At 34.5% G+C, this 15,944-nt stretch overlaps 1 protein-coding gene across 1 annotated transcript in view; it reads left to right on the top strand.

Moving 5' to 3' along the window:
* Positions 1-15,944, top strand: part of DIAPH2 (diaphanous related formin 2) — an 887,427-nt gene that overhangs the window by 74,732 nt on the left and 796,751 nt on the right. The window contains exons 4-5 of the mRNA XM_060292429.1: positions 6,825-6,929; positions 11,895-11,915. Coding sequence (XP_060148412.1) covers positions 6,825-6,929; positions 11,895-11,915 — 126 coding nt within the window. The remainder of the gene's footprint in view (positions 1-6,824; positions 6,930-11,894; positions 11,916-15,944) is intronic.

The following is a 15,944-nucleotide window of genomic DNA, read 5'->3' as shown; positions in this document are numbered from 1 at the left end:
CTTTGGATTCTGGACACTGGTTCCATGTTGAGCTCAGGATTAAGGATTATGGGAGAGTAAAAATAATATTTGGGTTTCCTAATAGCTAAATAGATGTTCTGAATTTACCTTATTGATGGTGAAGAGGTATATGTAGGTGTTCATAGTTGTAGTTTCCTCCAATTGGCCCTGAAAGTAGAAATAGCTGAAGACTTTTTGTGCAGTACTCAGTAACATTCACTTAATTTCATGCTTGCTTGCCCCGGCTTTTGGCTCCATACCATTTGTAGGGATAATGTATTTGGACAATTTTTTTCCCCTTTAACTTTGTTTTCCATGTAAACTTCTATATGTTATGCTGCTACATTCTATATAGGTAAACTTAACTGGATCATTTGATGACATGAGGTAGTTAATTAATACCAGGTACAATTGGCCATTTATTTACTTATGTAGAAAATTCCTGATGCTTTTATTGGAATTTTAAAAAGAAATGTTCTGTCCTGTCTAGTTCTAGTAGAGGAATTATCTATAGAGCATATCTTTATATGAACGTTTCTTTAGAAAAGAATAAAGAAATAAATGTAAAAATCCATTAATTTATAATCTTAAAATAATCAAAGATAACTATAATTGCTGTTCATGCTAGGGTATATTTTTAGGTACTAGGGTATCATTAGTTTATTCTCTTCAGGGGTACAGGTCCCCTCGAGATAGAAGTTAAAGAATACTTGAATAATTACTATTGAGAAGCAGAAGGAAGAGGGCAAGCATTAGATGGTGAAGTGAAGTTCAGATTTAAAAACAGCGAGTGGAAAATCCAGCCTTAAACTGGGATCAATGCATGTTGCAGAAACAGAAACAGTTACTTTATAGAAAATATATAGACATTTTTAGCAACTGCATAGAAAGAAGGAGAAAGTATTACTTCTTATAGAGGAGGAAAAGATGTAAAAACATAAAGGGTTGACATTTACCTTTCATAAAACAAGTGAGGAAAACAGTGGAAGGGTTAGGAAAATAGAAAATGATGTTAGGACACGAGAAAGTTTAAAAAATTGTACTGTCACCTGTTTAAAGATTTACTGGACGGTGAGAGGGAGAAAGAGAGAGAGAATGAGAATGAATGAATGAAAGAGAGTACAAATGAATGAATAGGCAGCTGGTTCAACTTTTAACCTTCTCATTTGACTCTATTCTTATACGGCTCCTCAGTTATAACTTTAAGAATACAATGTGTATTTGCTGAAGAAGTGAAGGAGTTTGTCTATAATAGGAAAATTGCATCATGGCATAAGTGGTAGGAGATAAAATGGTTTAGTGTTTACAAACATGGCTTGATACAAATATTATAAGTGGTCAGTTATTTACTTCAGCATTTCTTAAATTACAAAATACCACATTCTTCTCATATATTGTGGAAGTACTAACTAAATGTTAAATACACTAAAAGCTTGCTTTTGTGTTTTGAGTACTATAAGAACTCAGTGTGTTTAACACTACTATATATAAAATAGATGACCAATAAGGACCTACTGTATAGCACAGGGAACTCTACTCAATATCTTATAATAACCTATAATGGAAAAGAATCTGAAAAAGAATATTTATGTGTGTGTGTGTGTGTGTGTGTATATATATATATATATATATATATATATATAACTGAATCACTTTACTGTACACCTGAAACTTAACATTGTAAATCAACTATATTTCAATTAAAAAGAAAAATACTCAGTATGTTTAGTAGTTTCATAGTCAATTACATTTTTTAGAATTAATATTGAATTATGAGTATTGCTCTATTTAGTTTTATGATTGTATTATAAAGCTGGAGTTAATGATTTGGAAGTATTAGCTGCCTAATTAGTAGTATGCTGCTTCTTTCTGTAAAAATAAGATGAGTCATTGTTCATGTGAATGGTACCTAGTCCCAATCAACCTATGCAGCAGATTTATAGGTATAAAAAATGTTTGTGGCTTTGCTCTATAGATAATTCCTCTACTAAAACTAGAAAGGCTAGAACATTTCTTTTTAAAATTCCTCACTTGTTTTATGAAAGGTAAATGTCAACCCTTTATATTTTTACATCTTTTCCTCCTCTGTAAGAAGTAATACTTGCTCCTTCTTTCTATACAGTTGCTAAAAATGTCTATATATTTTCTATAAAGTAACTGTTTCTGTTTCTGCAACATGCATTGATCCCAGTTTAAGGCTGGATTTTCCACTCGCTGTTTTTAAATCTGAACTTCACTTCACCATCTAATGCTTGCCCTCTTCCTTCTGCTTCTCAATAGTAATTATTCAAGTATTCTTTAACTTCTATCTCGAGGGGACCTGTACCCCTGAAGAGAATAAACTAATGATACCCTAGTACCTAAAAATATACCCTAGCATGAACAGCAATTATAGTTATCTTTGATTATTTTAAGATTATAAATTAATGGATTTTAAATTATAAATTAATGGGTTTTGTGGATTTTGTGTTTGTGGTAAAGCAAATTAAAATATTTAGAGAAAAGCTCCTAAGTATCACATTGGTTCAACAGATATTTATTAAATGCCTGGTGCATTCCAGGAACGCATACTCTTTGCTTGGAAATACAAAGAAAAAAAGAACCCAGTTTCTTCCCTCAGTTAGCTTATATTGATACAATATAGGAAATTAATATGGAAGAATAGAATGAAGATAGTCATTTCTAAATGAGATGCTTTGGGGGAAATCTGAAGAATTAGCAGAAGTACATGAGTTAGCCCGATATGGATTTGGGTGTGGTGGGGTGCAGTGAGGTGGGATAAGATGGGGGTTAATAGATGAAGAGGGTGCTGAAGTTGACAGCATTCTAGGCAGAGAGAACAGTATCATGAACAAAGTAATGGAAGTGTGTAACAGCATAGTGTATGTAGAAAAACTGCAAACAAGCTTGTATCATTCAAACCTAAGGGGTAAGATGAAAAGTGGTAAAAAAGAAAAAAAGGGTACAAATGAACTTATTTACAAAGCATAAGTAGAGTCATGGATGTGGAAGACAGGCTTATGGTTACCAGGGGGTATGGGTGCAGGGAGGGATAAATTGGGAGATTGGGATTGACATATGCACACTACTATATAGAAAATAGATAACTAATAAGAACCTGCTATATAGCACTGGGAACTCTACTCAATACTCTGTAATGGCCTATATGGGAAAAGAATCTAAAAAAAAAGAGTGCATATATGTATATGTGCAACTGCTTCACTTTGCTGTAAACCTGAGGCTAATACAATATTGTAAGTCAACTATACTCCAACAAAAATAAAACAAAAAAAAGAAGGGTCTAGGCCATTTACAGGAAAAAAAAGAAATGAGACCAGGGAAGTGATAATAACACTAATAGCTAGCATTCTTTGATGGCTAGTTAATATACACGAGGCTTGGGTTCATGATCACAATTAATCTTGACATTCCTCTGAGGTCTGTATTCTCCATATTCCCCTTAATGTCCTGCCTGCCTCCATGACTCTAGTCTGATAGCATGATCTCAGCAGTGTGTGCCATTAAAAATTGGATTAGAGGTACATGGTAACATAGAAATGTCACTGGAAGGAGAGCAAACTCTCTACCTAGAGACTGCCAAAGGTGACACTGTTAAGCCTGGCTGTGACGTGTACAAATACAATCTTGTCACCGTTCCAGAGTCGATTCTACTTGGGGATGCAGATTCATGCTAACTACATTTGCAGGAGACTATAATTTAACCAGAATGTTATGAGATGGTAGGGACATAGTCCATTATACATGAGCAGTATTTAGGGGGTTTTGATGGAAACAAACACAATATGAGTCAGCAGAATGATGTACTTGCCAATAAAGCCATAAAATCTGAAGCTGAATTAATAGAGGTATAGTATTTCAAGGTGAAGGACGTGGAAGTCCTTTCCTTCCTTCATCTGCCTATCAAAGGCGATAGGTATATATACACGAAATTTATAAGTATTGATTGTGAATTAATCATCATAGGAGTCACTGCAGTGGGTGCAACTATAGATCATGAGATTCTTGCTGTCACTGAAGTTACTATTCAATTGATGCAGTTTGATTACTTTTTATCCTTTGTTTTTTCCTTTGTATCCTTTGTTTTTTCCCCCACATTCTCACATACGAATCTTTAAAATAATTTTAGTATTTTTCTTTGTTGGCCTATTAGTTTACTTGATTAAAGAATAGTAATGGTTAGAATTACTAAGCAAGTAAAGGGATAAAAATACTGATTTCTTTTTCTGTTTTTAAAAAATTGAGGTACCATTCAGATGCAATAAAATTCACTCTATTAAAGTATACAGTTCAATGTGTTTTTTTCATATATTCAAATAGCTGTGCAACCATCACAACAATCACTTTCAGAACATTTTTATCACCCCCAAAAGAAACACCGTATATGTTGGCAGTCACACCCCAATTCTCCCATCCCCACCTTACCCTGCCCCTGACAACCTCTAATCCACTTTCTGTCTCTATAGATTTGCCTGTTCTGGATATTTAATATAAATGGGATCTTACAATATATGGCCTTTTGTGACTGGCTTCTTTCATTTAGCATAATGTGATTTCAAGGTTCATCCATGCCATAGCATGTATCAGTACTTCATTCCTCTTTGTGGCTGAATAATATTCAGTTGCATGGACATATGACATTTGTTTATCCATTCATCACTTGATGGACATTTGGATTGTTTCCACTCTGATGCTGCTGCTGCTATGAACATTCATGTACAAGTTTCTTTTTTTTTTTTTTAAAGATTTTTTGATGTGGACCATTTTTAAAGTCTTTATTGAATTTGTTACAATATTTCTTCTGTTTTATGTTTTTTGTTTTTCTGGCCCTGAGGCATGTGGGATCTTAGCTCCCTGACCAGTACAGGGGTCAAACCTGTACTCCCTGCACTGGAAGGCAAAGTCTTAACTGCTGGACTGCCAGAGAAGTCCCCATGTACAAGTTTTTATGTGAACAGATGTTTTCATTTCTCTTGGGTATAAGCTGAGTCATGTGGTAACTCTAAGTATAACTTTTTGAGGAACTGCTAGACTGTTTTCCAAAGTGGCTGCATCATTTCACATTCTCACCAGAAGTGTGTGAGGGTTCCAATTTCTCCACATCCTCACCAACAATTGTTATTACCTTTCTTGTCATAGCCATCCTGGTGGGAGTGAATTGTATCTCACTGATTTTTTTTTTTTTTTTTTTTTTTTGTGGTACGTGGGCCTCTCACTGTTGTGGCCTCTCCCATTGCGGAGCACAGGCTCCGGACGCGCAGACTCAGCAGCCACGGCTCACGGGCCCAGCCGCTCCACGGCATGTGGGATCTTCCCGGACCGGGGCACAAACCCGTGTCCCCTGCATCAGCAGGCGGACTCTCAACCACTGTGCCACCAGGGAAGCCCTCACTGTGATTTTGATTTGCATTTCCCTGATGAATAATGATGTTGAACATCATGTGCTTATTGGCCATTTGTATATCTTCTTTAGAGAAATGTCTATTCAAATCCTTTGTCCACTTGTATTTGGGTTATTTGTCTTTTTATTGTTGTCTTGTAAGGCTTCTTTTTGTAATTTATATACAAGCCCCTTATCAGACATATGACTTGTAAACATTTTCACCCATTCTGTAGGTTGTCTTTTCATTTGATGTTACTTTTTGAAGCATAGTCCTTTCCAACTTGATTTTGTGACCCTTCAAGGGTGTCTTAATATAGCGGTCCCCAACCTTTTTGGCACCAGGGACTGGTTTAGTGAAAGACAATTTTTCCAAGGACAGGGAAGTGGGGGATGGTTCAGGCTGTAATGCGAGCGATGGGGAGCGGCAGATGAAGCTTTGCTCACCTGCCGCTCACCTCCTACTGTGTGGCCCAGTTTCTAACAGGCCATGGCCTGGGGTTTGGGGGCCCCTGTCTTAATGTGTTGCAGGGGTTAACATGAGTTTCAAAATGAAGAAAAATAATTTGTCTAGTGAAAATGTTATACATGTGTGTGTATCACAATATAAAGGAAGATTTCCAACCAAATTAAAGCTTATTGAACCTCAAAACAATGTGTTGTCGTAACAATATTTTTCTCTACAGTGAGTAGTTTTTGTTATCCCTATACGGGTAACTATGTTTCTGATTTTCTTTTTTCCAATTTCAGCAACTTCTCATGAATCTTTCTTCAGTGACATATTGTAGCTATATATTTCCTATTAATTTACAAATCATATTTGCTCTTCTAGATAATAATGATCCTATGAGAACATATGCCAAATAGTAAAGTGTTTGTTTATCTGTTTATTTTTGCTATCAGTGTAAATAAATAGCTTTGCTAAGGTATGATGTATATCTATACTATAAATTGCCAGTTTATTCTATGAAATAGTTAAAAGTTTTTTTTCTTTCTGCTCATTTATTGAGTAGGTAGTGATATGAACCATGATTATATGGTAAAGTTTATACAAGATTATGGTATATAGAGTGAAAAATAATAGTGAAGGAGCCAGAAAAATGACGGTTGTTGTTAGTCATAGCATGACTTACTATTTTAAGATAAAAAATATTAATTTTTTTCTTTTTCTTTTTTTAAAATTTATTTTATTGAGGTCTAGTTGATTTATAATGGTGTGTTAATTTGTGCTGTACAACAAAGTGATTCAGTCATGCATATATATATATTCTTTTTCATATTCTTTTCCATTATGGTTTATTATAGGATATTGAGTATAGTTCCCTGTGCTATATGGTAGGACCTTGTTGTTTAATATTTACTAATCACTTTTGAAACTCGTAAGCAGAAATTTGCTAATGCTCACAATAAATGTTCTTTTTAACAGGAGGACATGAACCTTAATGAAGAACGAAAAGCTCCTTTACGAAACAAAGATTTTACCACCAAGCGTGAGATGGTCGTCCAGTATATTTCTGCTACTGCCAAATCTGTAAGTAGTGAGAATCTCCTGGCACCCACATAATGAGCTTAGCGTTATCTGCTTAAAAAGAAACAAATCTTGGCTCTCCAAGTTCTTGCCTCAATGTACTTATATAGACTTCATAAAAGAAGCATATACATGTACTTTAATACATTTTGTATATATTTCAAAACTGTTCTTAATTAGAGAGACTTCCATTCTTATAAACAAGACAGACTAAGGATAGAGGGCTCTGAGTTAATCCAGTAAGTTTTGGGGCTGAGTTTTTGTGCACTTACTAACAAATGACAGCAGTTTGCAGGTATTCCACTTAATACACAGTTTGTTACATGAACATTTCAGATTTTGAGGGAGAAGATACAAACATAGCCTAGTCACAAGATTTAACTAAGTTTACATTAAAGCTATATGTCCGGTATCTGCTTGCATGAAATTTTTAGCAATGTTTTTAATAAGCAGTTTTGGTTTTTTTCATTATTTTCTGTGATGCTAACTATGTAAACTACCTCATAATTGTTATTATACAGCTAAATTTAACATAAAGAAGGGTTTTTAATAGGAGCTTTAATGAAATCTGTGCGAGTCTCAAAAGACTTGAAAGTAGGGTTCATTGAAAAGACTTGTCTTCAGCAGGAAAATCTTTGTGTTTTAATGGAATGTGTTGCTTTGTTCATTTCCTAAGGTGCTTCCAAAAATAGTCTTCAGGTTTGATTTATTTTTGTAAGAAAAAATGTATTTTTTGAAATGGTGAAATATATCTTTTACATTTCTGTAAAGAAGAAGCTTTTCACATTTAGAGTTCATAACATCACTATATTTGTTATATATTATATACATGTGTGTATGTATGTATGTATCACACAGTGATTTTATGTTTGTGTAATATGTATGTCACACACAAACACATTTACATTTAAGACATACATATTTTAAATGTAAAAACTTGACCAGTGAATAAAATAGCTCTTCAGTGGAAAAATATGTTCTAAAGTTATTTGGCTATCCTATTAATGCTATTTCAGTACAGTAATTGCAGTGGCAATTACTGATGCATTTTGCCCTGAATTCTACAATTGTATTGATTCCATATTGTACTTCAAGCAAGCTAAATCTGAATGCTGAACTATTTAAACATAACGCATTGCAGCTCTGCCAGAGCAGAGCAACAGCATGTTTTTTAATTTGCTTCTGGTATCCAAGGGCAGAAATATGTTTCAAGTGATAAGTGAAATTTGCCATGAGCATCGTTTTCAATAGAATTAGGTGAGGCATAGGTTTTGCTTTGAAATTCTGATGAATCTCCTCATTTTTGTAGTCAGCTTATTGTTCACAGTAAAATGCTTTAGGAAGTGCAGGGTGTACATTCAATGTTATTTTTCAAATACCTAAAGGCAAATACACTAGTAAATCTATATAGCTAAATCTGAGTGCAAAGTACAGATAATAATACATGAATAATTATGTGGTGTTTTTAATGGTAAGATTTTGTTAGTGTTTCTGGCTCATTTGTTGTTTTTGTTTGTGTAAGTGGGACTGAATATAATCAAGATTGTATGAAGCTCTTACTCCTTAACCTTTTGATATTGACTCTATCTCTATGTAGAGCTTGTTTTCACTTATCCTATTGTTTCCTCTTCAACTGACCAGAGAGATGCACACTTTTAATTTATAGACTCATTTTTAAGATTAAAATGCTAAACTTTGGGTAAACATTGGATGAGCTCTCTACAATTGCTTTATTTGAAACATGGAAATTGAATGTTTCTCAAAAGACATGAAAATACTATATTTAAGGTGTTAGGCTCAAAATCAGTACTATAACTATTTAGTATGTGATCCTTATTTGCTTCCTTTAGCACACATAGGAGCACCTGATGTGTGTACAGAACTTTCATTAGAGCTCTAAGGTTATACATTTTATTTGCAAATATTTTTCATGGACCAAATATTATGATGAAAGAAAGCCTGTTGATAAGCATGCTTTAAAGCTTTCTCACTTTGGGGAGACATTCATTAGTGCTGTGTTTTCTGTGGCGAAAACAAAGGAAATTGCATATGTGATTTCCTTTTGAAGGTGATAGGGATGCCATTCAGTGACAAACCATCCTCTCATCTTTTGACCTCTTCGTGATCATGACAATAACATTTGCATAAATTATAACCTAACCTATGCCCATTTACCTATGTGTAACCAAGGTTTCCATCCTGCTGTTTTTTATTAGGCTTTAGATATGCTTTGCTTGTCATACCTTTTTATGCTTACTTTTTCATTATATTGATACACTGATTAAAAATGTTTCCACTTTTAAAGTAGATATGATTGTAACCACTTCTTTATGAAAATGCTTTACAAGTAGCCAAAACTTTCATCTTGAAGTAAAAGCAAAGTTAAGGACTACAGTCCATGGTGGAAAAATGTCTTGTAGTCATATGTAAAATGTGTGAAAATTACAGTTAAATTTAAACATAAATTGTACATTTCCACCTTTAACACCTGCATTAGTCATTTTGTGTGGAATTGAAAAACAAATAAAATATGAGCTCAGTAAGAGACGTGGGTCATTCTCCTGGGTTTCTGGGTAAGGACCGTAAAGCAACATGAAACTAATACACAGGTTTGGGCTCAAAACCTGTTTCTAAAGCAAAGGAGAGTCTTTTATTGTGTAATTGACTATGCCAAAATTAGCCTGAAATAAGAGAATATAAAGGAAATTGAAAGATAATGATGAAAACTATTGCTTAGTTTTTTTCCTTTTCAAGTTCCTTAGTAGAGAATGTTAAGTTGTGTGAATGCGAAGGAAAAAGTAGCTTGAGTAACTCTGTCAGTGATGAGTGGACTTTAAGGGAGTGGAAAAGAGCCTCTTCTCTGCTGGAGCTGTACTCATTTGCTCATTGTAGCAAGTGCGGTTATGGACCTGATCTAGGGTAGTTAGTATGTGTAGATAATTTGGCCACAGATAATCTGGAAGAGCCTTTGTTTTCAAAACACCAACATATGTTTTCAGAAATGGAAAACCAAGCTTTGTTAATATTGCAACATTGTCATATCAATTCATAATCCTGAGAGGCACAAGAAATCAGTGACTTAGAGGGAATGTTGCATGTTATTTTTTGACAGCCTATAATTTTTCCTATATATGAGGAAAAATTAGTCACTGAAATCCTAACATTAGTTTGCCAGATGTCAATGTCCTTATGAGAATATTAAGAAACTAGTTTATTTCTAACTTAAATAGCAATTTTTGAAGTTGAGATTTAAAAATATGTAAAATTATATTTTCATGAAGATACATTGAAAGGTATCATTGATTTAAAAAACTCTCAATAGGAAATAATTCAAAATAGTGATACCAAATACATCTCTAAATTTTTTTAGATTGACCCATATAATAAGCATTTGAGAGCTGTAGTATATCTACTTGTATGTGCATATACATATATTAATGGTTTTGCCTTTGCCATTATCAGATATTTTCTTTCTCAGATCTTTTCGAGGCATCACCTAGATATGGTGAAACAATTGAACCCAAACATGACCAAACCAGTTTCTTTTAGCTTTCCTTGTCTCATCTAATCTCTTTGCTGTATGTGCTTTAGCTAAATGTTTCACCGAGTATAGACCTGCCTTAATTGTTAAGAAGGCTTGCATTCATTTTTTTAGCTTCATGTCTGTGCTAAATAAACAAGAGACAAATAAGATCTCTGTCTTTTTGGTGGGAGGAAATAATTTAGGTCAGTAGCATATCTTTCAATTCAGAAGGTGGTTAATGGCACCACAGAAGCTTTTATTCAACTAAATAATCACTGCCTGTAAATAGTCTGTTGAATGAATATTTAAGAAAGCTACTTCTCTATTTGGAGATTCATGGATTCCTCTGAAATAATTTACTGGGAAACTGTCATTATCTTTTTGTATCTTGCAGTATCCTGTTAAACTTAGAATTCTTATTGGGATTTCAATTATATTTGATTTTTATTTTTAAAGTACTAGCTGAAAAACAGCACATAGTGATAATAAAACTGCTATCAGATTAATGGTTTTCAATTGTGGATTAGGTCTTTTTTGAACATTGCTTGATATTCAAGTGTAGGAAACTGATAACAATGATTTGGATTGGATTTTAGTATAAAATTATGTTTTAGGACTATGATTTTACTTCTTGCTTTCTTAAACACAAATTCTCAGAAATTCTCTTTTCTCTTAACCGTTAGAAAAGCTCAGTCGAGGTTGTAATTTTTGAACTGTTTCCTCCTTATGAATAACTATGTTTAAATACAAACTACTTCTTTGTCTTTGCATTATATACAAAACTGTGCTCTTATAATAGAAATTCTAGGATGATCTAGAAAACTAGAATCATAAGCAATCTATCTGCTTTGTAATTTTCAAGTATAATATAAAACAATATTTTAAACCTTAAATTCATAACAATATAAAATATTCCAGTTTTCAACCTAAAGTTTATTTATTAACTTAATGCATGACTTTAAATGCAACATTTATATTCTAAAATACATAATTTCAACCTTAATAGTATACCTGTTAAAATAAGGAAAGAGAAAAAAGCAATATTTGGAAAAAATTCGATTTTCTTGTGATAATTTTTTTGAGGGGTTGTGGGCTGATAAAATATCTGATGCCCGATTATACTTAATCTTGCATTACTTGATGTTTACACTGCACTAGCTGAGAAGCCCATTACAGAAAATTAAAAAAAAAATCCTTAAGTTGTAATAATCTTTTATGTGGGAATCTTTATTCTGCAGACTTTACACATTTTTGAAATATGGTAGAAATCAATACTGATTTACTTGTGTTAGCCTCTAGATCTAAAGTATTAAAAGTATACATGGGGGTAGCTATTTACTAATTTACTAAACACTTAACTTCTGTGAAAAGCTTCTGATTACTAATACTGTTGCTGTTTGTTTTTTTTTACACCATAACCACTCTCCGTTGACCACTGCATGCAGATAGTTGGAAGTAAAGTTATGGTGAGTACAAAAGATGTGTTTTACCCTTAGTAGTGAATTTGTGCTTTTGGGGATTGAGTGATTTTTGCTTATAGTATTTTATATGTTGGGCTCGTCTTTTGGTGTATATTTTACCAAAACAGTGAGGTGAATATTAAGATCAGGTGAATAGAATTTAGCTACGGTAAGTATTTTTCCTATGGCTTTGGGAAATGCTTTAGAAGTAGAATATGCTTGTATATTCTGTCTTAGAAAGTTTTACTTCTTTTTAAAATTTTTTTCTTTTTTTTTCGTAATTGGGCCCGTGTCAGTCTTTATGATTCTGATAAAACTGTGTGTTTTACCTCAGTTTTTCAGGATGGCAGGCAGAGACTCATAAAAGGTTGGTTTATGCTAACAGGAATTCTTATTGAAGTATCTGACTTTGACTTTAGTATCCCTAAGCACATAGTGTAACGAGAGCAACCTTTGATGTTCAGTCAGGAGACCTGCGTGCTTGTCTTTGTTGGGTGCCACTCATCAGCTCTGTGACTTTGGGCAAGTCATGTAGTTTCTCTGAGGTTCAGTTATTAAGTGGATAAATTGAAGTGATTGGCTTGCGTTATCTTTTAAGGTTCTTTCTGTTGCTGTCTTCTAAAGGTTCTTTTACTACAGACACTGCATTTCAGTGCCACAATTACATGATACACTATTATACCAATACACCAAAAGTGGCCTGTATTGTGATTAAGAGCTATTTGTAATTACCTTGCCTTCATGATTAAGCAGTCTGCATTTCAAAAACAGGCCAGGAAACATTATCTTTAGCATCATCAGGTACCGTGGTATCTAGAATAGTAAATATATTTACATTTGTTTTGCTTTTAAAAATTGAAGTCCTCTTTTTTTTTCTTTTTGAATTCACGTGACATTTAAGGGAAAACAAAGCCATTCATCTTTTGGGATGATTTCAAAAATCAACAAATATTTCTTCAGTGCTTATTATGTGCCAAGAACTGTGCTAGGCACACTGATGACTGGAAAATAAGAATGAGATAAGACCTTATAGTTTCAATAATATATGTTGAAATAATCAAACCTTAAATTGTGCTGGCTGATTGTAAGTGTAATAGGAATACATGAGCAGGAGAGAGAAGTAGGATTAGAGTAATTAGAGAAAACTCCATGCACATTTCTAGACTTTCAGGATCTGGTGGCTGGGATTTGACTGGGGAGGAGAGATGATAGAGAAGCTCGCAGATTGTGGAAGTAATATTGAATGCAAAGGCTTGGAGAAAGAACCAAACTGTGTTTGGGAGGGGGTGGGGGGAGAAGAGGGAAATGAGAGATGAGGTTGACTTTGTTGGAACAAAGAACAAAAAAGTAAATTGGAAAGATTCAAAAATCAAGTTGAAAGAGGATCTTGAAGTCTGGGTAGAAGATTAGAAATTAGTTGGAGCAAGCAAGTGACGTGAGGGAAGCAGGGTTTAAGAAAAATAAATTTGATAGTAGTAGGTAGGCTGGATCAGGCTAGTGGTTCCCAAAGTTGAAAGTATCAAAATGCAGGTTTTGCCCTTCATGGGGTCTGGGATAGGGCCAAGAACTCTGCCTTTTTATCAAGCACCACAGGAGATTCTGATAAGGTAGGCTCAAGAGCTGACTTTGAGAAATACTGGATTAGGATAGAGAGACTTGTTTGGGGTGCTACCTAGGAGACATGTGTGAGTCAGTGAGGACCTGCATTAAACTGGAGGCTTAAGTGTATAAGGGTGGGGTTAAATAACAGAGTTTGGGGCAATGAAGGAATCTGGAGCTCATTTTAATGTGGGCCAGAGCCAGCCTATATTTCTGGTCTTGGTACCATAAGCAATCCAATGGCCTATGCTAGAAGCTACTGAAAGATTACTGATTTCTCCACATCCAGTTACCAAGTTCTTTCTCCTAAATAACTCTCAGCTCTCTCCCCTAATCTCAGACCCATGATTTAACACACCTGTGGCTGCCCCAGTCTCCTCAATACTCTCCTAGTCTTGGCTCTCACACCCCACCCACACATGCTCTACATGGTTACAAGAGATGCTGCTGCTACCCCATCAAAACTTTCAAATGGCTCCCTATTCCTTTTGTGATCTTATCCCCGCTTCCTTTTCTAATTTCACCTCCAGCTGCATTCTTACATGTGCCTGTCCTCTGTCTGTACAGGAACACTTGGCAATTCCTTAACATCCTATTCTTTAATCCCTCTAAATCAAGCACAGTCTGCTTCTTTGAGCCAGAATGCCCTTTTCTTCTTGAGTGTGCCCAGCAAGCTCCTAAATATCCATCAAAATTAAGCTTCATGTCAGTCTTTGAAGGAAAAGCCATCTTAGATAACACCTTCCTTTCCATAGCACCGTGTATATAGCTCAATTGTAATATTTAGCACATTTTATTATGATAAATTATATGTTTTTCTTCCCCAATGAACATAGCTGGTGCTCTCAAAATACTAGGTCTAATGGGGAAGGTAGACAGGAAAACAGAATATAAGATAGGGCCTGAAGATGTAATATAGGAAAGGTTGCAAAGTGGCTGCTTATGGTTTAGCGAACAGTTTCATCTTGTCTGAGAGTGTTTTGAAAGACACTATGAGAAAGATGTTATGATTGATCTACAATAGAAATGATTTCATACCCGTTGTTTTATCTGTGAGCTGCTTCTTACGTTGGAGTTTGCAAATCCTGCAATAAGGGGAGGATACTCTAGGGATCGACCAGCTTCTAGAGGAAGTGATGAGGGGATTAATTCTAGAGTTTAGGTGGGAAGGGTGCCTTCAGGAGGAAGGTTTTTTGTTGTTTGTTGAGACTAGAGAGAGGAGTGAAGAAAAATATTTAAAATCACCAGTTGAAAGTCAGGTACAAAAGGGCTTATTTTTCGTGGTCTCACTAATCTACAAAAGATGGGAAGTGTTTGTTGATAAAATGGACAGGTAAGAATTTCATAAGTGTTCAACAGAGAAGAAATCCTAGAATAGCCACTTTAAGTATTCTGGTTGCCTAAAGACTACATATGTTGGTCAAAAAATGAGTGATGTAGAAGTCAGACTGAAACTGGAAAGATGGAATATGTAATGAACCAGGTCTTCATGTCCCTGTCTTCCTTTTATCTCTCCAGTGTTGATTAGAAGCAGAATTGGAGGCATTTGAGGTCCTCCTGATGTCAGACTACCATTAGCCTTAGTTTTCACTATTCTCTTTCAGAAATTTACTTTACAAATCAGGCTGTTACCTGAACATAACCATCCACTCAGCCTCAAGCAGTCTTGCTTCTGACTTGGCTCATTGGATCATTTTTTTTTTTTTGCTTCGAATATTTTCCTTCCTGTGTCAACATTCTCCCCATCCTCAGCTCTTCCATGAAGTCTATCCCGATGACCTTCCCCCCCATTCCCCCACCTCCTGATTTCCTCCTAATAATTTCCCTGAACTTCTATAGCACTTTATTTTTAACTTTCTTTTGGAATCACTTTCTACTCTATTTTATAGTTTCTATTACATTATATGTTCTTTAAGGGCCTTTTTTATAATACACCTATATTACTTTAGTTTATAATAATGTATGTCCTTGAATAATACTTTCTGTTACCGTGCAGGTCTGTCTTTTTATGTCCACAATATAGACCCTATGAAGGGATACAAATTTTAGTAGAGGTCATGGATTCAGAGGCAAATAGACCTGAGCTCAGATTCCAACTCTGCTACGTACTAACTGTGTGACCTTAAATAATTTACTTAATGTCTCTGAACCTCAGTCTCCCTATTAACACAATGAGGATAATAATACTCAATTCAGGATGGTTTTGAAGTTTATTGTTTATATTTAATATATTTATTATATTAAGAACCTTGCAAATAGCAGGTCTAAATTACATTTTTTGGTTAAATGTATTAAATTTTATGAAATGCTTGGTATAACAGACATAAAACATGAAGATAACATGGTAAAACAAGATGAGACTTTGAGCTGCCTCTTTTTTTTTTTTTTGCTAAGTATTCAAGATGTGTGCTATTTAATAGAGTGATTTATTCTGGG

Source organism: Globicephala melas, chromosome X (genome assembly GCF_963455315.2).
Source record: "Globicephala melas chromosome X, mGloMel1.2, whole genome shotgun sequence".
NCBI lineage: Eukaryota > Metazoa > Chordata > Mammalia > Artiodactyla > Delphinidae > Globicephala > Globicephala melas.
Note: the sequence above shows the minus strand (reverse complement) of the source record. Positions and strands in the feature narration are given on the sequence as shown.